The sequence below is a fragment of the Spermophilus citellus genome (assembly GCF_964194105.1).
Source record: "Spermophilus citellus genome assembly, chromosome: 6".
Classification (NCBI taxonomy): Eukaryota; Metazoa; Chordata; class Mammalia; order Rodentia; family Sciuridae; genus Spermophilus; species Spermophilus citellus.
In genome coordinates this window covers 21709232-21730519 of record NC_138187.1, presented here as the reverse complement: position 1 = coordinate 21730519, position 21288 = coordinate 21709232, and the positions used below count along the sequence as shown (strand labels likewise).

Below are 21288 nucleotides of genomic sequence, written 5' to 3'. Positions count from 1 at the left end.
TGGTGGCTTACCCCTCTAAATCCCAGCGACTCTAGAGGCTGAGGCAAGAGCATTCAGGTCCAAGGCTAGCCTCAGCAATTTAGCAAGGCCCTGTTTCAAAAAATGAAAAAAAGGACTGAGGATATAGTTCAGTGGTAGAGTGCCCTCAGTTCAATATTGGTGGTGGTGGTGGTGGGGTCTTATGAATCCCTTCTACCCTATGCTAGAACCCTACTCAGAACCATGGCTCTGTGTATTATTTGTATAGTCATGAAGTTCTATACAATCTGCCCAGAAGATCTTCTAGAAACTCATACCTGGTGTCTCTCTCCCTCAGCTTATTGTAAACTTAGAGCAGAAACTTCATTTTGATTCAACAGTGACTCCAACACGCAGAACATCTGCCCTGAATGGAAGAGATGCTCCACTTTCATTCAATTAGTACACAGGTAGTTTTGGTCCGGGGCGGAGTGGTACCAGGGATTGAACCCAGGGGAGTTTAACCACAGAGTCACATCCCCAGCCCTTTTTATTTTTTATTTTGAAACGGTCTCACTAAGTTGCTTAGGGCCTTGCTAAATTGCCCCAGCTGGCCTCGAATTCCTGCCTTAGCCTCTGGAGTTGCTGGGATTATAAGCATGTGCAACCATGTTCCGCTATGCACAGGTAATCTTAGGATAGGTTTCTTGAGTAATGAGTGTTTTCCCCAGGATTCTTAGACCCCAAACCACCTTCATCTCTTGGGTGAAGGAAGAATCTCAGCTGTGAGGCACAGATACTCAGGATCAATAGGAAGGCAGAAACCTGAAAGCCAGTAGGGACAGTGTACTGGCTCCAGCTAGAAGAGAGGATGTTCTGTTGAGCAAGAAACATCATCTACATATTCTTTGCTGCCAGTGTTACTAATTTCTGCTGACCTGAATTTCTAACACACACTAGAGCCTGAGATTTTGACCTTCTTCTCATGTAATTGGCTTTGAGGCATCCAGTGGTACCATGATCAGGCCACACTATATGAATCATTCAAACTTGAGGTCAGTGGCAGAGTGTGAATTCAAATTTAGGTTGGAGGTGTTACACCTTTCCATCTCCACTTCCCTAAGCACTGTAATAGTTGCTCCTATGATCCATCCTAAAATGTGTGATTGGCCCTACCTGGTAAGCCCCTCAATTGCCCAGCATAGTTCAGGGGTGGGGTGGCTCCCAGGGGCTAGCTACCCATCTGAATCCTTCTGCTGTTGTGAAGTTTGATGCTGTTACCTAAATGTAAGTAACCCTTGGGGAGGTCCCAGAGCAGGGTGTGGAATGGAAAATAGATTTTTATTTTTAATCTTTGTTTAAAAAAAAACTACTTTGTTTCTTTCTGAGTAGCCACTAAGGAAAAAAAAAAAAAAAGATACATTTAGAAGAGGCCAGCAAGGGAGCTAGTTGGGAGTTGTCATGAGCCCTTGGGCTCAAGAGACACTGATGTGGTTTCTGAGCCTCTAGCCAAGGCTCTCTGTATCCCAAGCCTTCCCCAAACCCTCAATCTGTGCCAGGTTTCAAACACCTGGCACTCACCCAGCAACCTCATGGCTGTTCCCAAGTGTAGTCATGATTTGCCAAAATCTTCAGTCTGGCCCAGTTGGTACTGCATGGAATGACCTTTTGCCTGTAGCACCTGTTTCTACCACAGGGTGTGGGGAGCCATTCTGACACGTGATTGGGTGACTCCCGTTAAGGGCCTGAGGCGCTTTGGCTCTGTCGAAGCTTTCCCAACCCTTTCCTGATGAGAGAGCCCATCCGTGTGGGGGTGTGCCTGACCACTGACCCCGGGGACCCAATCACTGACCCTGACCTTGGAGTGCAGCCCCCCTCAACCTTCATTGGATGGAATTCTCCCCTGAATCTCTTGTTCCCCAAATAAAAGGCTACTCCCCGGCGTGTTCACTCTCTCTCTCTCCTGCTAGCCCTGAGTAATCCTCGCTGCCCTGCTGGGCGGCTAGAGGTGGGAACCAGAGAGGTGAGCCGTCTCGGACCTAGCAATATAAATAAGGTACTGTCTGTGTGTTTTATTTCGATCTCTTCTAACTAACTTTATCCCTAGAACCTCATTAATGAAACCACTGCGCAGGCCGCGTGGTAGAACAGGGAGTAACATTGGAACAGTGTTTTTATGTCTTCCTTTAGTGGGCCATACTTCAGTCAGAGGCTTACTGGGGGACCCAATGTTGTGGTCCCATGGCCCTTAGGGGCTCACCTCCAGGGGTGTGAACTCTGCTCCTGGTTCTTCCCTAGAAGGGTCCAGACCCCCCATAAGTCTTCCTAGTCCTGTGGGTGATGAGTCACTCAGGGAGTGGGCACTGAGAGGTGACAAAATGCCATTGCTCTTAAGGGAAGTTTTCAATGTTCTCTGTGTCCTTCTGGGGCCTGAGAGACTGGGAGAACCAGGGCTGGGGTGTAGACCCTTGGGAGCAACTCTACACCCTCACCCTTTCCAGCCCACTCTTCAGTCAGTCTTCCCTGCCCAAGCTCTTTTGTCTCCTCCTCAGTCTGCTGTGATCAACTCTTTATTTGCTCAGCTACCCTGGGTGTGGGGAAAAGCATCCACTAAGCAAAATGTCAGGTGAAAGCTTCACAGCAGACTTGTTGAAGAGATGAAGTCTTTTCATGAAGCACGCGAAATGCTGTGATTGATTTAGCCTGCCCAGAGAAAAATACCAAGTCTCCCTAGGGCAGGGTATATGTATGAAGGCATGTGGGAGCAGAGCTGGCAGTCAATAAATGAGAGGGAGGGCTGGGGCTGTAGCTCAGTGGCAGAGCACTTGTCTAGCACATGTGAGGCACTGGGTTTGATCCTCAGCACCACATAATAAATAAATAAAATAAAGGCATTCTGTCCATCTACAACTACAAAAAATATTTTAAGAAATAAACAAGAGGGAGTTTTAGGGTTAGAGATGGTGACACTTTAAATAGAAGACCTGAGGTTGGGAGTGTGCTTGGGAAAGAAAGTGAGTTCAGTTTGTCAGTTTATTTTGTTTTTGCTTTTTGCAGTATTGGGGATGCTGATAAACCCAGTCTAATTCTCTCTTAAGATTGGGAGCCAACTCGTCACAAAGGCATGAAAAGTTAATTTCGGCTTTACTATAAATTACTTCGATTTCTAAACTTGCTTGGAATGCCTGCCCTTGCCTTGAACTCACCCATGCCTGGCTTTCCCTGACCAGACAACAACCCTCTCTGAAACATTAGTGGCACCTCATAAATTCTGGCTTTCCCTGGCCAGATAACCACCCTCTCTGAAACTCTAGTGGCCTCATAAATTCTGATGTTGGGATCTAAATTTACTCCTTAAGTGCTGAACCATTTAGACCATTAAATTATTATCTGCCTTTGTATTATGCTTGTCAAAATCCTATTATCTGTAAGTTCTCAAGACACTCCTCTTTTGCAACTTTTTGGTGCTATAAAACTGCGATCCTATAGAGCTGGAGGGCTGTCTTCTATTCCCACGGGTTTTGGGAGAGACAGCCTGGGCTGATGGGAATTGCAAGCTTGCTTTAATTTGATTTAAATTGGAGTGGGTGGTCTTTTCTTTACATTAAGGTTTAACAATGGAACCCAGAGTGGCACACATACCGTCAAACCCTCTACCATTGAGCCATACCCATTCTCTAAGAGATCAGTTTGAGGCATGTGGAATTCCAGGTGCTTGAATGACATCCAGGCCTAGCCAGGAAGGCAGTCGACCTGTAAAGGTGGGTCCTGCAGGGAAGGTGGGGGGAGTATCAGCTTGCACAAGAGGGTTCTTCTGTCCTTTCTGAGACACTAGGCTAGGCTCCCTAGTGGCCCCATTACCTAGTGTGCCCAGAATTTTAGTCTTGAACAAGTTTCCAATAGAAAAGATTCTCTTTTATCTTTTTTTTTTTTAATTTTTAACTGTCAACATTGAGAAATGGCTGCTATCATACAATTTTGAGCTAATAACACAACAAGAACGGCCCAGAAAAGCAAACTAACTTCCCAACTCCAAAAGCACAGCGATCATCAGTTCGGGGCCCGCAGCGATTCTCCGCAAGGGACCCCGCCTGAACCCCGACAGGGCAGCAGCTCCGCCCTCGGCTCGCGGAGTCCTAGCCCACCCGGCCCAGGGGCGCGCGGCGGGTTCTCGGACTGGCACTTGCAGCCGCCGCGGCCATTTTGGATGAGGGCTGGAAGACAAAGCGACGGGGAAATACCCGGCTGGCATCACCGTGGGCATGACGGCGTGGGAGCAAAGTTCGAGAGGCCAAGTGTTGCCGCCATTTTTATGAAGGCATCTCCCGGTTCTGATTATGTATCCGTCGCTCTCTGTTCTCATCCACTCCAGTGGGCCCAGGAGAGGCCCGGTCTTGCCCTGTCTGGGTCCTAATTCCCGCCCTCCGAACCCTGAGCCCGGGCTGGGGAGGCGTTCTTAAGCGCGGGACGCTCGGCAGAGCCAGGTTCGGTAGGGGGAGGTGGCTGGCCTGTCGCCGGAGCTGGCAGTTTCCATGGCGCCGCCTCTGGCTCCTGTCCCCGCCCGGGAACCGAATGGGGCCGGGACCGAGTGCAGGGAGCCCGGGGCCGTGAGCTTCGCGGACGTGGCCGTGTACTTCTCCCTGGAGGAGTGGGGGTGCCTGCGGCCGGCGCAAAGGGCGCTGTACCGGGACGTGATGCGCGAGACCTACCTCCACCTGAGCGCTCTCGGTGAGAGCCCTGCCTGTCCGCCGGCGCCCACATGCCCCCTGTACCCTGGATTCTGCCCGCGGAGTGGGAGGCCCCAGGTCGGGGAAGTCGGGACAGTGTGGGGTGGCCTCTCCACCACGCGGGGTTTGCGTTCTTTTTTTCCAGGAGGCGGAGGCACCAAGCCAGCGCTCATCTCCTGGGTGGAGGAAGAGGCCGAACTGTGGCATCCGGATGCCCAGGATCCCGAGGTCGCCAAGTGCCCAACAGAAGCAGATACAGGTGAATATGTACTCAGGCTCAAGGGGACTTACCTGCTTAGCATTTTCTTCCCTGAATTGCGTCTCAGCCGAAACCATCATTCCTGTCCTGGCCCCTGCCTGGCTTTTGGACTCAGCCTAGAAAGAGGCGGCTGGGCCCACCTGTCTCCACTCCTTTGAGCTCTCACACCTATTTGGTCACTAAACTCTGTTGCTACCCCCCCCACACCCACACACGCACATCATTACTCTGGCTTCTCTACTACCTGTGTGTTGCAGTTCATTTTCTCTTAGCTTTTATTGCTGTATTTCTTTAGTTCTTCAAGGGCTCAGCCTCGATTACTTTGTCATTGTTGGCCTCATTCATGCCTTTCTTTAAGCTGTTTCTGCCTCTGGGAACATCCATAAGCATCCATTCATTTTTCTTGATCCAGTCCAAATGGTACCTCTCCTGTCCCCAAGTGCCATTTCCCTATCCCCGAGGGACAATATACTGCTCTTCCCTCCCCTCCTTTCTGTCCCTAAAGCTGATGAAAGGTGTTCATTCAAGATCCTCTGCCCATTCTTCACTAAGTCTCAGAGACAGCCGTGGGTCCAGAAAGTGGTGTAACTGAGAGGCGTGTCACTGTGCAGGGTGTGGGATTCAAGGACTAGGATGAGCCTGAGTCTGAGCTCTTGCCCCTGTCTTCCATCAGATTCCAGAAACAAGGAAATAAAAAGGGAAAGGGAAGAGCCAGACGCGCTGGAGAAGACACTTTCTGTGGATTCTGGAATTCCTGGGCAGAAGGTCCCCCAACCATCCTCAGCTGGGTTCCTTTCCGGCTTAGAGAGGCGGTCCAAGGTCCGTCACCGGGGTCGCCCTCCGCTCCGTGCCCACCCATCTGTCCCACGAGCAGATCAGCGTCATGGCTGCTATGTGTGCGGCAAGAGTTTCGCCTGGCGCTCCACACTGGTGGAGCATCTCTACACCCACACAGGAGAGAAGCCCTTCTGCTGCCCTGACTGTGGCAAGGGCTTTGGCCGGGCTTCCTCCCTTAGTAAGCACCGGGCCATCCACCGAGGGGAGCGGCCCCACCGCTGCCCTGACTGTGGCCGGGCCTTCACGCAGCGCTCCGCCCTCACTACCCACCTGCGCGTCCACACCGGCGAGAAGCCCTACCGCTGTGCTGACTGTGGCCGCTGCTTCAGCCAGAGCTCTGCCCTTCACCAGCATCAGCGGGTGCACAGCGGCAAGACCCCTTTCCCCTGCGCAGACTGTGGCCGGGCCTTTGCCCACGCCTCAGACCTTCGGCGCCATTTGCGCACCCACACAGGCGAGAAGCCCTACCCATGCCCAGACTGTGGGCGATGTTTCCGGCAGAGCTCTGAAATGGCAGCCCATAGGCGTACCCATAGTGGCGAGCGACCCTACCCCTGCCCTCAGTGTGGCAGGTGCTTTGGCCAGAAGTCAGCCATGGCCAAGCATCAGTGGGTCCATCGGCCAGGAGCTGGGGTCCGCAGGGGTCGGGGGGCTAGTGGGTTGCTTGTGACCCTGGATCCTGGCCCAGGGGACCTGGACCCACCTGTAAGCTTTCAGCTTTATCCAGAGATATTCCAGGAGTGTGGGGGACAGGCAGAGGGTGAAGATCTAGACCTAGTCTGAAGCCCCAGATGAGCTCAGGGGCATGAACTTCTCTGGTGACCTCCAGGGAAGTCACAGAATTTGTAATTAAAAGCTGAACCTGGGGACTGAGGATGGTCTTACAGGCCTCACCAGCTTCATCTGCTGATGCATTGCTCCCTGCTCCCCAGGTTCTAGAAGCTCTCCCCCTCTCGTTTGAGGTAGGGCTGTATAACCCTCACTGGACCTCCCTCTGGGGGAAAAAAGGCATTTTTTCAGCTCAGAAGTATCAAGAGGATTGAAGTCAAAAAGAACTTTGTTTGACCAATTGTCTCTTTAATGTAGAAGTTAAAACTCACGGCTGCATCTTGAATCAGGGCTGACCCAGGCAGCATTTTCAGTGTTATAAATTAGCAACCCAAGATTTTTAAATCTCAAGAGGCTGAGGCAAGAGGATTGCAAGTTTGAGGACAGCTTCAGTAAGTTAGGGAGACCCTGTCTCAAACAAAAAATTGAAAAGGGCTAGCATGGGCAAAGTTCTAGTTTCAATCCCCAGCACCACATAATAATGATAATAAAAATCGGGGTATTTCACACAAAAACCTAGGTTTCTAGCTTCTCTTGAAAAGTCCAAAGATTTGGCAAGTTGACCTAACCTAAGTTCCCATTAAACCATAGCTGGCAGAAGCAGATCAACAGCTGCTTCCTCAGTGAAGCCAGAGCTCTCTATAAGCACAGCCCACACTCCTTATCAGCTCCTGACAGCTGATAAGCCATTAACCATGGCTTGCTTTTTAGTGTTTTCAGTGTTTTTCTTAAAGCAAAAAGATAAAGTAAATTGTTTCTTGAACCAATCAATGTCTTTGACAAAGCAGGTCTTCTCCCTCTGGACCTGCTGAGCCCCCAAGGAGCCATTTGAGTTTACAAACCAAGGTCTACAGTGTTTGGGTTTTCTTGAATAGGAATGAGTATATATGGGAGAATGTGGCAAGTGGGAAGTAACAGCAAGGATTGTATCAGATCTCTGCTTCTCTCCTGTTTTATGGTTTACAAAGTACTATCTCGTCCATAAACTCATTTCACTCTTTTAACAGCCTAGGAAGGGAAGCATCTTGCTTGAAGGAGACAGCCTAGTCAGGATGAGGCAGTAAGGGGCGAATCAAACCAAGTGTGACATCTGCCATGCCACAGTACCACTCTCAGGTGATCAGCAGCTCCTGGTTTTTTGGTTTTGGTTTTGGTACCACAGATTGAATCCAGGGGTGTTAACCACTGAACCACATCTCCAGCCCTTTTTTATTTTTTATTTTGAGGCTGGGTCTTGCTAAGTTGATTGGAGCCTCAGTAAGTTGCTGAGAATGGCCTTGAACTTTTGATCCTCCTACCTCAGCCTCCAGAGTCACTGGGATTGTAGGCATGTGCCACCACACCTGGCAGGTCCTGGTTTTGAAGGGGAAGGCCCCGAGATTTCTTCCTAGTCCTCCTTGGACCTTTCTGAGAAACCCTTGGGGCTCAAGCCTTCTTAGCTACCCTAGAAGGCCTCTTCACACTTTATTATTATTATTATTATTATTATTATGTGTGTGTGTGTGTGTGTGTGTGGTGCTGGGGATTGAACCCAGGCCTTGTGCATTCAAGGCAAGCACTCTACAACTGAGCTATATCCACAGCCCTCCTCACACTTTTTAATTGAAGATTTATTTTTCTTGACCCTTTGCAATTGGGGACATTGGGATCGGGTGAGGCTACGCACCCTGCCCCCAATGTCACACATACACAGTGAAACTCCAAGGTTCTTAATTGTCCTTTTTTTCTTTCTTTCTTTTTTTTTATTTTTTTGGTACTAGGGATTGAACCCAGGGGCACTTAACCACTGAGCCAAATCACTAGCCCTTTTAAATATTTTATTTATAGAGACAGGATCTTGCTAATTGCTTAGGGCCTTGCTAAGTTGCTGAGGCTGGCTTTGAACTGGCAATCCTCCTGCCTCAGCCTCCGAAGCCACTGGGATTGGGAGATATGGTCTCACTATATTGTCCGGGCTGGCCCTGAACTCCTGGGCTCAAGCAATCTTCTGCCCCAGCCTGCAGAGTAGCTGGGACTACAGATGTACACACTGTGCCTGACTGTGGACATTTTCACCATACCATTCATGTGTTCCTTGCCAACTTGTCAGTCAGGGTTTAGAGTCATCTGTCTGTTCCTTGTGATAACACCCAGGCACTGACCTGGTTGGGGATAGTCGATCCCAGTTATAAGATGGGCCTTAGAGAACAGTCATGTGACAGACTCAGGCAAGAGAAAACCCAGCCCAAGATGAGAGTTGCAAATCAACAAAAGCAAATCTTGCATCTTCATTCTTTTGGTACCTGCCATAATGAACAAAGGGGGATGGGGTCAGAAGCCATGTGGCATTATGAAGGAACTGTACCATCTGTTTCCAAGCTTTGCAGAAACTTTTCCTGATCGCCCTGTGACTCCATTATCCATCTACCACCAATTCCTTTGTGGTTCAGGTCCAGCCTCATGCATGTGGCAGGGAACAGCCAGCATGGGTGAATCCTAACTTCCCTTGGTCAGGAAGACCCTTCACTTCATGGAGTCATGACAAGGGCTTATGTCCTAGCTATCCTATATGCACTTGCTTGTTCACCTGTCTTAGCCCTGTGATTGAGAGGAAGAAAGCAGGCCTGTCAACTTCAAGAAACTTCTGAAAAGGTAGAAAATTTGGAGAAAAGGCACTGTTCTGGTGAAGTAATGAACTCTACCCACCTAATCTTCAAATCTGACTCCATTAAGGTCTTCCTAATCCTAACTTTTTCTGGGGAGGATTGTTTTATGTGTCACCTTATCACAAGGGGAACCAGAGGTGAGAAGAGGCACCTTGGCAGTAGGAGCTACCTTTAAACCAGATTTTAATTCCCAGTTTACAGCCCAAGCCCCTCCCTGGGGCTCAGTGCTGCCTGGGGAAATCCCAGTTTGCAACACCAGTTCTCAGCTCAGATTCAAGCCAGATCTGGCCCCTGCCCTCAGCTTGCCAATTAAAGGTGCCATAATTGCAACTTAAACATGTTTGAGTGCTTTGAAGTTTGCAAAGCTTGCTCAGAGCTCAACTGAGAAAGAAACCAGACTCAACTCCTCTGCTTCCTGCCCTCATGACACGATTTTCCACTGTTTAATCAAGTCTTTAGGGTCATGAAACCCTTGGGCCTCAGCCCCATCTTATTCTCAGCTGCTTATTTCTTGGCACAAATACTTCCACCAAAAGTAGGGCTCCCTTTTCTGCTTTTGTGGGTCTTTGAGGCTCAGCTTCAGAAACAATTTAAACAAGGAAGAGGTGTTGTTTAGTTTTGTTTTTACTAGGAATTGAACCCAACAGTGCTTTACCACAGGGCCACATCCCCAGCCCTTTTTTTTTTTTTAATTTTGAGATACAATCTTGTTAAATTGCTTGGGGATTTGCTAAATTACTAAGGCTGGCCTCAAATGCGCTCTGCCTCAACATCTTGAGTTGAGGGGTTTCCCAAGGTTTCACAGGTGCATTTGAAGAAACACTTGTCAGCACTAGACAAGATAAGCCCTCTGTGAAAAGCCAACCAGGGTGAGAAGTAAAAGCTACAGCCACATCACTCACCCCTAGCTTGACCAGACCACTTAAAATAAGGGCAGGTAAGAGCTTGAATTCCAAAGACCCCCTAAAATTCCTCAGAACATTTGTCTTTCTAGGAATAGGACACATAAAGAAATTTATGATCCAAAGAAGCTAAACCTTGCTCTAGGCCAGTACAGTTGTTTTCAGGGTTGGGGAATTGGTTCCAGGATCCCCATAGATATTGAAATCCACAAATGCTCCAGTCCCCTGTATAAAATGGTGTAGTATTTGCATATAACCTACACACATCTGCCTGTATACTTTAAATCATCTCTAGATTACTTAAATACCTAATACAACAAGTGCTACATAAACAGTTATACTTTATTATGTGGAGAATACTGACAAGACCAAAAAAAAGTCTATACATATTCAAAACAAAAACAGATGTATTTTTTTTCCCAAATATTTTAAATCTACATTTGGTCGAATTAGTGGATGCAGAACCCACAGATACAGAGGGCGGATTATATTTCCAAAATAAGGGATCCCTGTCACAATTATCACATGGGGTACCTTTTTAAAAATGTAGCAGGTTCCCTGGCTCTGGGCTCTGCCTCTAGCCTATTGAATCGGAATCTCCAGGGATGGAATTTTATGCCTGCTAAAGTTCAAGAGAACTACTCCTCTGAACAAAAGGTCATTTTCCAATTACCCCCCCCCTTTTTTTTTTTTTTTTTTTTTTTGAGGTAGTGCTGGAGATTAAACTTGTCTTTCCAGGATCACTTTCTTCAGCATTCAAAACTATACCTGGGGCAGTATTCTTGGATTCTCTTCCTCTCAGCCAGACAGGACTGGAGAGTTCTTAGATCACTTAAAAGGAATTTTGTATTTGCTAAGTGAGCACCCTACCATCAACTGCATCCCAAGCCCCTCACTGTTCTTAGTTTTGCAAGAATAGTGGCTGGTTCCAGGATCTATCCCAAATGTGTCAGGCCAGGGGATGACCTACCCTGGTACAAAGACCACATTTTATTTTTCCGGTGCCTTAGCTGGTCTCTCCTGGGCACCTCAAATCATGTTGACTATATTGGGGCATCTCTTCTCATGCCTGACAGAGGCCTTTTAGAGGACTTGTCTTTTGCTTGCAGGAAGAGACAGTTCACGCAGAAGTCCTTCACACATTGAGAAACTCTTTCTAGCATGGGCCCTGAAATATTGTCCAATACTTTGTCCCTAAATTGAATGGTTCTGCCCCAGGCTCTTTTACCCTGAGTGGACAAGGTGGCCACTCAGCTCAGGACGTGCACAGGGTTCCTCACTATGGACACAGTGGTAGAACAAGTCCAGTGGACTCCTAAGTTTTCTATGCCTTGCAGTGAAGTTGTAACCCTTACTTATCAGAGGGGACTGCACCATCTGCTAGAACTTCTCACTCTGTGGGTGTGTGGCAAGTGGAGGCTGGATACCCGTTGAAGGCCCTTTGCATAGACAGGACCCAGTGTTGGGGGAGGTGAACTGGAAGTCAGCCACTCTTTTCCTCTAGGGACAAAGGTGGCTGAATTTCCCTGTGGAAATGCTGGTGCCAGAGCAGCTGGAAGTCCTGGCCTGACTTCTGCCACACTTTGGGTTTGTGACTCATGATAAGAAGAATGCAGGCAATGGACTGTGTCAGAGCTGTGGCTGGAGGACCTGCCACACATTTTGTAGAATTTGGTTGCTCTTCTGTGAATCTTCTGGTGAATAAACAAGTTAGAAGTCAGAGAAAAGTTGTAAAGGAAACTTTTGTTTCTTACCTGTGTTCGTGCTTTGGGGACAAGAGGTGGCCTCATGTATAGCTCTTCCCACAATCAGTGCACTTTGTAGGGTGTTCTGGCTATGTGGGCTCTCTAGTGATGCACCACACATATCACTCTTAGCAAAGATTTTAGAACAAACAGATATTGTGATAGGACAGAAGCATAGAACTGGTTACTGTTTCCCTGGAGGGCAGAAAGGTGCCTCAACTTCACTGTGAAAAGATCTGTAATTCTATTTGTAAGTCTCTCTCTCTAGTCTTTTTTTTTTTAATTTTAAGTTGTAGAAGGACACAATATCTTTATTTTTATGTGGTGCTGAGGATCGAACCCAGGGCCTCACGCATGCAAGGCAAGCACACTGCCACTGAGCTACAACCCCAGCCCTCTCTCTAGTCTTTTATTGTTAGACCATGATACAAAGAAAGGACCACCGACTCTAATTTAAATCAAATTAAAGCAAGCTTATAATTTTGACTGGCCGGGCTGTCTCTTCCAAAAACCGTGGGAACAGAAGATAGCCCTGAAGCTTTCTAAGGAGCACAGCTTTATAACACAGAAAGTTACACAAAGGGGGGTTTGAGAACTTACAAATAACAAAATTTTGACAAGCATAACACAAAGGCTAGTTAATATTTTAGTTGGCCCCAACATCAGAATTTATGGGGGCCATTAGAGCTTGAGAGAGAGTTGTTATCTGGTCAGGGACAGCCAGGCTCCGGTGAGTTCAAGGAACAGGCAGGCATTCCAAGCAAGTTTAGAAATCGCAGTAATTTATAGTAAAGCCGAAATTAGCTTTTCATGCCTTTGTGCAAGATGGCTCCCAGTCTTAAGAAGGAATTTATCATTACCACTTGGTATTATCTAAATAATTGTTCTCATCTCTTTTCAGGAATATTGGAAGATGCCATCTTTCTTCCCAACAAGTTTCTTACCTTTATTTGTTCGGTTAGGCAAGAAAACACACAATCCATGGCCACTGTAACATTCACACAGGACAATTTGGCTCCTTAATTGTCAAGAATGTTACCTAACTTGTTTCAGCAAGAAGGGCAGAAAAAGGACAAGATTGGATGATATTAAGTTGTCTTTTCAGGGTCACTTTCTTCTGCATTCAAAGCTACACCTGGGGCAGTATTCTCAGGTTCTCTTCCTCCACAAACATCCAGTCAAGCCAGACAGGACTAGAAAGTTCTTAGATCACTTAAACGGTCCTGTGGTTCTGTCTGTCAATTCTCTTCCTGAACTCTTCATTGTCATCCTCCCCTGCAAGAAATCCTGCTTCCCTGTGAGAAAATTCAGGTACCAGGGACTAAGGTTCCCAGGGATTGAGTTAAATTCAGGCTTTGAGGAGAGTAAAGGGAAGAGACAGGGTAATGAAAAAGAAAGAGGCTTCCTCTCTGCAGGAAGATCTCTGGACTGGTTCCTTCAGCACTTAGAACCTGTGGGAAGAAGGAAACTGCTGAGAAAGGACTGCAGGGAGAGAGGGTAAGGAAGTGTATCTATCCTCACATCCCTTGGCTTTCATTCCTCAAAAAGATAAAACATAATTGAGGGCAAATGGGGGTGGAAAAGTTTTGAAAGCACGGGCCGAGGCGCCGGGCATCTCCCTCCCACTCACTCCCCCGGGCAATTCTGGCGGACAGAGGTGCAACCGGCCTGAGTGTTTTCAGCCAATCATAAAGATGCCTCTGGTTCCCTGGCGACCATTAACGCCAAGGCAGCCACCGAAGTCGGAGGAGGAGGGGCGGCGAATGCACTAGCCACATTGACCAATCGTTGAGCTCTTTGGGAAGTTAGGGGAGGTGCTTCTGGAAGCCGGAGGCGGGGCTGTCTCCTTGGCAACGATCCTAGCCTTCCCAGTAGGGGAGAGGGGTGGATTAGGAAGAATGGGGAGGGGGCTGAAGAGGAGTGAGGGTGGGCGCGCTGGTGTGGGGACACGGAGTTCGACGAGGGAGGCCCAGGCTCAAGAGCCGCGATGAGGTCAAAGGGGAGTCCGTCTAGGATTCCGAGGTGCGGCCGGAGCTGACCCGAAGGCCTGGGAGGGGAGGGGAGTTAGACACCGCCCCCGCTGGCGCCGGGAAGCGTCGCTCCTTCTCGCTGACCTTGGTCTCGCTTGTCGCCTCGCCCTTGGCCACACGCACTGAGGGACACAGGGCTCGGGAGATCGACAGACAGGCCCGTGGACAGACGGAGACCCAGGATATAGGCACACAACTGCCCTACCCCTTCCGCTGGCTCCAGCACGCTGCGTTTCCCCTCGCCCTAACGCCGGGGCCATCCAGCCCAGGGTTAATGCCAACGAGTTTCCACCTCCAGCTGCTCCTAGAGAGGCCGCCGCGCTAGCCAGCGGGGGGAACTGGCCGCGGACGGACACTTCCTGTGCGGGGGGAGGGGGGTCGGACAGCCGCAGCCCAGCCCCGGGCCGGGGGGCCAGACCGCGGGGTCTCGGGCGGGGAGCGGTGGCCAGGGGCGGCAGGGCTAGTCGTGAAGCCCCTCATCTCTGAGGCCCCGACGCGCGGGGGCTGGTGAGGGCCACGGGACAAGTCGAGACCTTGGGAGGGGGGCGGGGCCGCGGGTAGGGGAGGGGCTCGGCGGGTCGGAGAGGCCCAGGGTCAAGACGTCCGGCCTCGGGGGCCAGGGCTGGGCAGCTGGGTGCCCTGGGCGGCGCTGAGCAGGCGAGTGGCGAGGGCCCAGGTCCCAGGGTACTCAGGCAGGGTCTCAGGATCGTTCACCATCGCCACCGCTGCTGCACTGGGAGCTGGCGGGGATGGAGCGGGAGGCGTCGCCGTGGGGTCTCGAGCCCCGGGATGTGCAAAGTCCTGACGAAATGGGGAGCCCCGAAGGGTCCCTCAAAGGTGAGGGAGGGACCTTTCCTCCGAGGATTGTACCGGGAGCGGGAGAAGGGGCTTTGGTCCGTGGGAGGGAAAGAGGGTCGGGGGCTTGGACACCTGGGACTTGGTAGGGGGGTGCTGGGGACTGGATGTTCTGGGTCTTCTCTGAAGGGTTGGGAATTTCAGCACCTGCCAAAGGGTCAGCGACCCTGCTTGGGGCGCGGGGAGAGGTTTGTGGCAACTAATGGACCAAATGACCTTCCAGCTCCCCACACAATCTGGATTTTCTGTAATTCTCTTGACCCTGCAGGCAACTCGAGTGAGAATGAGGAAGAGGAAATTTCTCAGCACGAAGGCAGTGGGGACTATGAAGTTGAAGAGATACCTTTTGGGCTTGAACCCCAAAGCCCCGGGTTTGAGCCACAAAGCCCAGAGTTTGAATCCCAAAGCCCCAGGTTTGAGCCTGAAAGCCCGGGGTTCGAGTCCCGAAGCCCTGGGTTTGTGCCCCCAAGCCCCGAGTTTGCACCCAGAAGTCCTGAATCAGATCCTCAGAGCCCTGAGTTTGAACCCCAGAGCCCTAGGTATGAACCCCAAAGCCCTGGCTATGACCCTAAGAGCCCTGGTTATGAACCCCGGAGTCCTGGCTATGAACCCAAGAGTCCTGGGTATGAACCCAAGAGTCCTGGTTATGAATCCCAGAGCCCTGAATTTGAATCTCAGAGCTCCAGGTATGAATCCCAGAGCCTGGAATATGAACCCCCAAACCCTGGAATTGAACCCCAGAACCCTGGGTTCAAAACCCAAAGCCCCGAATTTGAGGCTGAAAGTTCTAAATTCCAGGAAGGTGCAGAGATTCTTCTGAACCCAGAGGAAAAGAATTCCTTGAGTATCCCCTTAGGAATTCACCCCCTGGACTCCTTCACTCAGGGGTTTGGGGAACAGCCTACAGGAGCCCTGGCCCTGGGGCCACCTTTTGAAATGCCTACGGGGGCCCTACTGGCAACACCCCAATTTGAGATGCTTCAGAATCCCTTGGGTCTGACAGGGACCCTTCGGGGCCGGCGGGGCGGCCGGGCCAGGGGTGGGCAGGGCCCTCGGCCCAACATCTGTGGAATCTGCGGGAAGAGCTTTGGGCGGGGCTCCACTCTCATCCAGCACCAGCGCATCCATACCGGTGAGAAGCCCTATAAATGTGAGGTCTGTAGCAAGGCCTTTTCCCAGAGCTCTGACCTCATCAAACACCAGCGCACCCACACGGGCGAGCGACCCTACAAGTGTCCCCGTTGCGGCAAGGCCTTCGCTGACAGCTCTTACCTGCTTCGCCACCAGCGCACCCACTCTGGCCAGAAGCCCTACAAGTGCCCCCACTGTGGAAAGGCCTTCGGCGACAGCTCCTACCTCCTGCGGCACCAGCGCACCCACAGCCACGAGCGGCCCTACAGCTGCCCTGAGTGCGGAAAGTGCTATAGCCAGAACTCGTCCCTGCGTACCCACCAGAGGGTGCACACCGGGCAAAGGCCCTTCAGCTGTGGCATCTGCGGCAAAAGCTTCTCCCAGCGGTCGGCACTTATCCCCCATGCCCGCAGTCACGCCCGTGAGAAGCCTTTCAAGTGCCCGGAGTGCGGCAAGCGCTTTGGCCAAAGCTCTGTGTTGGCCATTCATGCCCGCACCCACCTGCCAGGCCGCACCTACAGCTGCCCCGACTGTGGCAAGACCTTCAATCGCTCCTCCACGCTGATTCAACACCAGCGCTCACACACGGGCGAGCGGCCCTACAGGTGCGCCGTGTGCGGCAAGGGCTTCTGCCGCTCTTCCACGCTGCTGCAGCATCACCGGGTCCACAGCGGGGAGCGGCCCTACAAGTGCGATGACTGTGGAAAGGCCTTCTCTCAGAGCTCCGACCTCATTCGCCACCAGCGGACCCACGCGGCTGGCCGGCGTTAACCCGGGACCCATCAGGGGTGGGGAGGCGGTGGGCAGAGGAGAAGGGGACCGGGAGCTAGAGAAACCTTTAGAGAGGTTAGTGGAAGGGTTGAAGGAGAATGGAAGAATTGAGCATCTTACAAGAGAGCCAGGGTGCAGGAAGTTACATGCCCTAGAGACTTATGGGAAATGGGCTATGAAGAGGGATTGGAGGGAGGCCAAACAGGCAGCAGGAGGCACTGGGAGAGATCCAGAAAGAGGTCAGCAGAGAACTGGCCTCAGCAGCATGCTCCTTAGTGGGTGCCTGGCTTGGCAAAGTGCTAGATGGGGAGGGGGGGAGGGAGAGGGAGGGCTAATTAGAGTGGGGTAGTTTAGATTGGTAGCTGCTGAGACCCTGTTGAGTTTGGAAGGGGTTAAAAGGGTAGGTAGGGTGGGGATTGGGGCCTTGGGGTAGGGCCTGGGCCTCTTGAGTGCAAACCCCAGCCTGCCTTGTCTTCCTCAGGCTTTGGAGCCCCTGAATTTGAGTTCAATAAAAACCTTATGTGATAAAAGAGACTTGTCCTTAAAATGAGTGTGTGGACAGTGCCCTGGGCATCATGAGCCACTAGTCATGAATATGAACAGCCAGTGAAGCCCTAGGGCCTTGTCTGGGAAGTGCTTTTATAAAGTTCAGTGTTTCCTTGGAATCTTATCTAAAATTCAGGAGGCATGATTTCCACCTAAGTTCTTGTTCCATGCTTTGCATGCTGCACAAATAGAGTGGCCCAGTGTGGGAGGTGTGAGGAAGCCTTCAACTTTATGGAGATTGCTCTTCCTAAACACAGGGTTTCCCCTTGGGCCAGAAAACACCCTGATTGTCATCTCTCCTTGGTTCCAAGCACTCAGTTGCTCTGTCCCTTAAGCTGCAATCTCCAGCCACTATGTTGTGCAGATCCTTTGTCCAGGCTCTGAGACCAGAATGGGCACCCAAAGCACAGTGTATATTTGAGTAGGTGTGAAGACTGGACCATTTTTCTTACTCTCATGACCCTCCCACCACACTGGGCTGAATTTGCCACAATTCTGCTTCCTTTTTAATGCCCCCATGCCAGTTGGTTTGGGACCACCCTGTCCCTGCCCCACTTTTGTGTTACTTTTCCATCCAGTCCTCGCCTTCTTAACACTTGGCCCCTCAGGAATGGATGGAAAGTGCCATCTGAAGTGTGGCCTCTTGTGACCTTTGCTGGAGAGGACAGATGTCACAACTCGGGGAATCACTTGCTGCTGGACACATTTTGAGATAAAGACTACTAAGGGCCTGATAGTTCTCTCCGAAGGTTTATTCACAGATAAGAAAAGAACTCATAGAGCTAAGTGACTTAAAGTTACTCTGTGGCTAAGAGGCAGATGTGACATTCAGATTATATCTATGTGGCTCTGACTCTCTCCAGCAGCTTGGTTACACAGGCATATTTAAATCTCTTGGGTCTCTGGATCCAACCCCTTACCCATCCTCAGGGCCTTATAACTTGCAAAGAGCAAATAACTTCTTGGAGCACATTTCAGACCAGTCTCTCATTATCTGCAAGCTCTAGAGTTATGCAGTTCAGTTTGTTTGGTTTTCAAACTAAAATATTTTTGGAAGTAGGAGCTGGAGATTTTAGCTCCCAGGCAGAGCTTTTACTTAGCATGCAGAACACCCTGGGTTCAATCCTCATAGTGTGTGTGTGCGCATGTACACACACACACACACACACACACACACAAACACACAAAACGTAAAACATCATTGTCAAATGAAATCTTAATAATAATTTCAAGATCTTTATGAATTTGTGTGTGTGTGTGGGGGGGGAACTGGGGATCAAACTTAAGATGTCTCGTGCATGGTAGAGAAGCACTCTACCACTGAGCTACCTCCTCAGCCCCACCTTTATGAACCTGATGAATATTTTTTTTTTAATGGGGTTAAATGTTGCCCACTCAGCCCTCAAACTCCTGGATTCCAGTGATTCTCCTGCCTCAGGTGCATGCCACAGGGCCCAGCTGATGCAGACTTTTTTTTTTTTTTTTTTTTTTTTTTTTTTTTTTTAGAGAGAGTGAAAGAGGAGAGAGAGGAGAGAGAGAGAGAGAGAATTTTTTTTTAATATTTATTTTTTAGTTCTCGGCGGACACAACATCTTTGTTGGTATGTGGTGCTGAGGATTGAACCCGGGCCGCACGCATGCCAGGCAAGCGCGCTACCGCTTGAGCCACATCCCCAGCCCTGATGCAGACTTTTTGTATTGACATTCTACCACACATAATTTCAAATATTAAAATATTCCAGCTATCACATGTAAAATAACTATAAATGTTTAATGGTACTGCACCTGACTACCTGACATATTTGTGCATTTACTTAACCCTTCAATTTCAATTCTATAATTTTATTTTTGTATTTTTTTAAGAGAGAGTGAGAGAGGAGAGAGAGAGAGATTTTTTTTAATATTTATTTTTTAGTTGGCGGACACAACATCTTTGTTGGTATGTGGTGCTGAGGATCGAACCCAGGCCGCATGCATGCCAGGCGAGCGCGCTACCACTTGAGCCACATCCCCAGCCCCTTATTTTTGTATTTTGAAGTTGATTTTGTATTCAGCTCCCAAACATGTCTGTAGACCCTTGAAAACTGGAAGACCCAGGGCACAAGACCTGTGACATTTAATTACAAGTGGCTTGTATGAACAGACCCTCAATATTCATCAGTATCCATGGGTAATTGGCTCCAGGACCCCCTGAAGATATCAAAATCTGAGGATGGTCAGGTTCTTTATATGAAATGGCATACTATTTGCATATAACTTATATAATTTTCCCATACACTTTTTTTTTGATACTGGGGATTGAACCCAGGGGTGCTTAACCACTGAGCGACATACTCAGTCCTTTTTTGTATTTTATTTTGAAGCAGGGTCTTGCTGAGTTACTTAAGGGCCTTGCTAAGTTGCTGAGGCTGGCTTTGAACTCATGATCCTCCTGCCTCAGCCTCCTGAGCCACTGGGATTACAGGCATGTGCCACCTTGCCCAGCCACTCTAAATCATTTCTAGATTACTTGTAATACCTACATATGTAATTAGTCATTAAACTGCATTGTTTTAAGGAATAATGACAAGAAAAAATCTGTACATGTTCAGTACAAATGCAATCTTTTCTGAATATATATTTTGTAGTGCTGGAGATTAGACCCAGGGCATCATGCATGTGAGACACATGCTGTACCAGTGAGCTACATCCCCAGTGTCCTAAATATTTTCAATCCACAATTAGTTGAATTGGCAGGTGTGATAAAGTTTGTGGATAAAAGGTCCATTGTATATAAAAGCAGATCAAATAAGGGTGAGGATTTAGGTGATCAAACTCCACCCTTCTCTTCTATGACAGCTCCTGAGAAACTTCCAGAGTAGGGAAAAAAAAAAACCAGAAAGGGCAAGTTTCTTTCCCAAGATCACACAGCAAGCTAGTGGGAGAACTCCAACTCCAGATTAGGTCTCTCTATTTGGCTTTCTGCTACAGCCTGCACAAGGAAAACCATTGCCATCCACTACCATTAATAAGCATATATGGGCTAGGAACATTGCTAAGCAGTTTGCAAATGTCATTTCATTTAATGCTCACAGAAGCTCTGAAGTGTGTGTGTGTGTGTGTGTGTGTGTGTGTATAATTTTTATTTCCATTTTACAGATGAAAAAACAAGTCCCAAGGACACAACTAGGAGGCAGAAGAGCCTGAATTCAAACCAGGTCTGACTGAAGTTTGACTATTTTCCTTAACAATATTAAGATGTTCTTTGTTCACTCTCTCTTGAAAATATAGCATTTTCTAGTTATGATTTGCAATGACATATATCATTATTCTGATGGTTCATGTGGAGTATGGGCTTGGATGTTCTTATGTTTTAACTTTTTTTCCATTTTTATCTTCTAATTTAATAAATAACAATAGATATAACCCATATAAAAATGGTTCTTTGGAGAATCCTCAATAGTTTTAAAAGCATAAAAGAATCCTCATATTAAGTACCGCAGAATTAGACACTTATGGAACAGCCCCTTGTGCCAGCCCTGGGGAGGAGCAGGTGTTGCTAAGACACAAATGAGGCTTTATCCTCCTTGCAGGACCTAACAGTTTGGAGAGAAGCCTGCTCAGAGGCAGCGTGATGGGCCCCAGTGAGGAGGAAGCTCAGTGCTAATGGAATCGAGTGAATGAAGAAAGCTCAAGTGCTTTGAAGTAAGGAAAATCGTATTGGACAGAAAAGAGGTAGAATCCAGGTGTGGTGGTGTGTGCCCATAGTCCCAGCTATTTGGAAGGCTAAAGTGAGAGGATCACTTGAGTCCAGAAGTTCAAGGCCATCCTGGGAAATATAGGGAGACCCCCATCTCAAAACAAAACAAAAAAATAAAAAATTAAAAAAAAAAAGAAGAAAGGAAAAGGAGAGGTGGAATGAGCATTTTGTGTAAAGTCATAAAGGCAGAGAAAGGCAAGTAGGGAGGACCAGTTAGAAGAGATTCCTAGATGCAAATGATGGCAGTTCTCATCCTGAAATGAGACTTGCTTTTTTGGTTCCAGACTCGATGAAAACAATCGTGTGTGTGTGTGTG

General features: G+C 49.0%; 2 protein-coding genes across 2 annotated transcripts; both read left to right on the top strand.

Annotated features, from left to right (window-relative positions):
• Positions 1-3857: 3857 nt before the first annotated feature.
• LOC308651013 (zinc finger protein 764-like) lies at positions 3858-11939 on the top strand. The gene is made up of 3 exons (XM_081297649.1): positions 3858-4686; positions 4831-4944; positions 5618-11939. Exons 1-3 carry the CDS (start codon positions 4491-4493, stop codon positions 6562-6564), a joined length of 1257 nt encoding a protein of 418 aa, XP_081153775.1. The 5' UTR covers positions 3858-4490; the 3' UTR covers positions 6565-11939.
• A 1931-nt stretch (positions 11940-13870) lies between these two features.
• Positions 13871-17218, top strand: ZNF768 (zinc finger protein 768). The gene is made up of 2 exons (XM_081297815.1): positions 13871-14768; positions 15055-17218. The coding sequence occupies exons 1-2, from the start codon at positions 14681-14683 to the stop codon at positions 16686-16688; spliced, it is 1722 nt and encodes a 573-aa protein (XP_081153941.1). The 5' UTR covers positions 13871-14680; the 3' UTR covers positions 16689-17218.
• The last annotated feature ends 4070 nt before the right edge of the window (positions 17219-21288 follow it).

Excerpts from the sequence above, each read along its gene's own strand:
- ZNF768 (XM_081297815.1), top strand. The coding sequence starts at position 14,681 with ATGGAGCGGGAGGCGTCGCCGTGGGGTCTCGAGCCCCGGGATGTGCAA. Across the intron at positions 14,769-15,054 it reads CCCCGAAGGGTCCCTCAAAG|GCAACTCGAGTGAGAATGAG; the intron begins GTGAGGGAGGGA and ends TTGACCCTGCAG.
- LOC308651013 (XM_081297649.1), top strand. The coding sequence starts at position 4,491 with ATGGCGCCGCCTCTGGCTCCTGTCCCCGCCCGGGAACCGAATGGGGCC. Across the intron at positions 4,687-4,830 it reads CCTCCACCTGAGCGCTCTCG|GAGGCGGAGGCACCAAGCCA; the intron begins GTGAGAGCCCTG and ends CTTTTTTTCCAG. Across the intron at positions 4,945-5,617 it reads CCCAACAGAAGCAGATACAG|ATTCCAGAAACAAGGAAATA; the intron begins GTGAATATGTAC and ends GTCTTCCATCAG.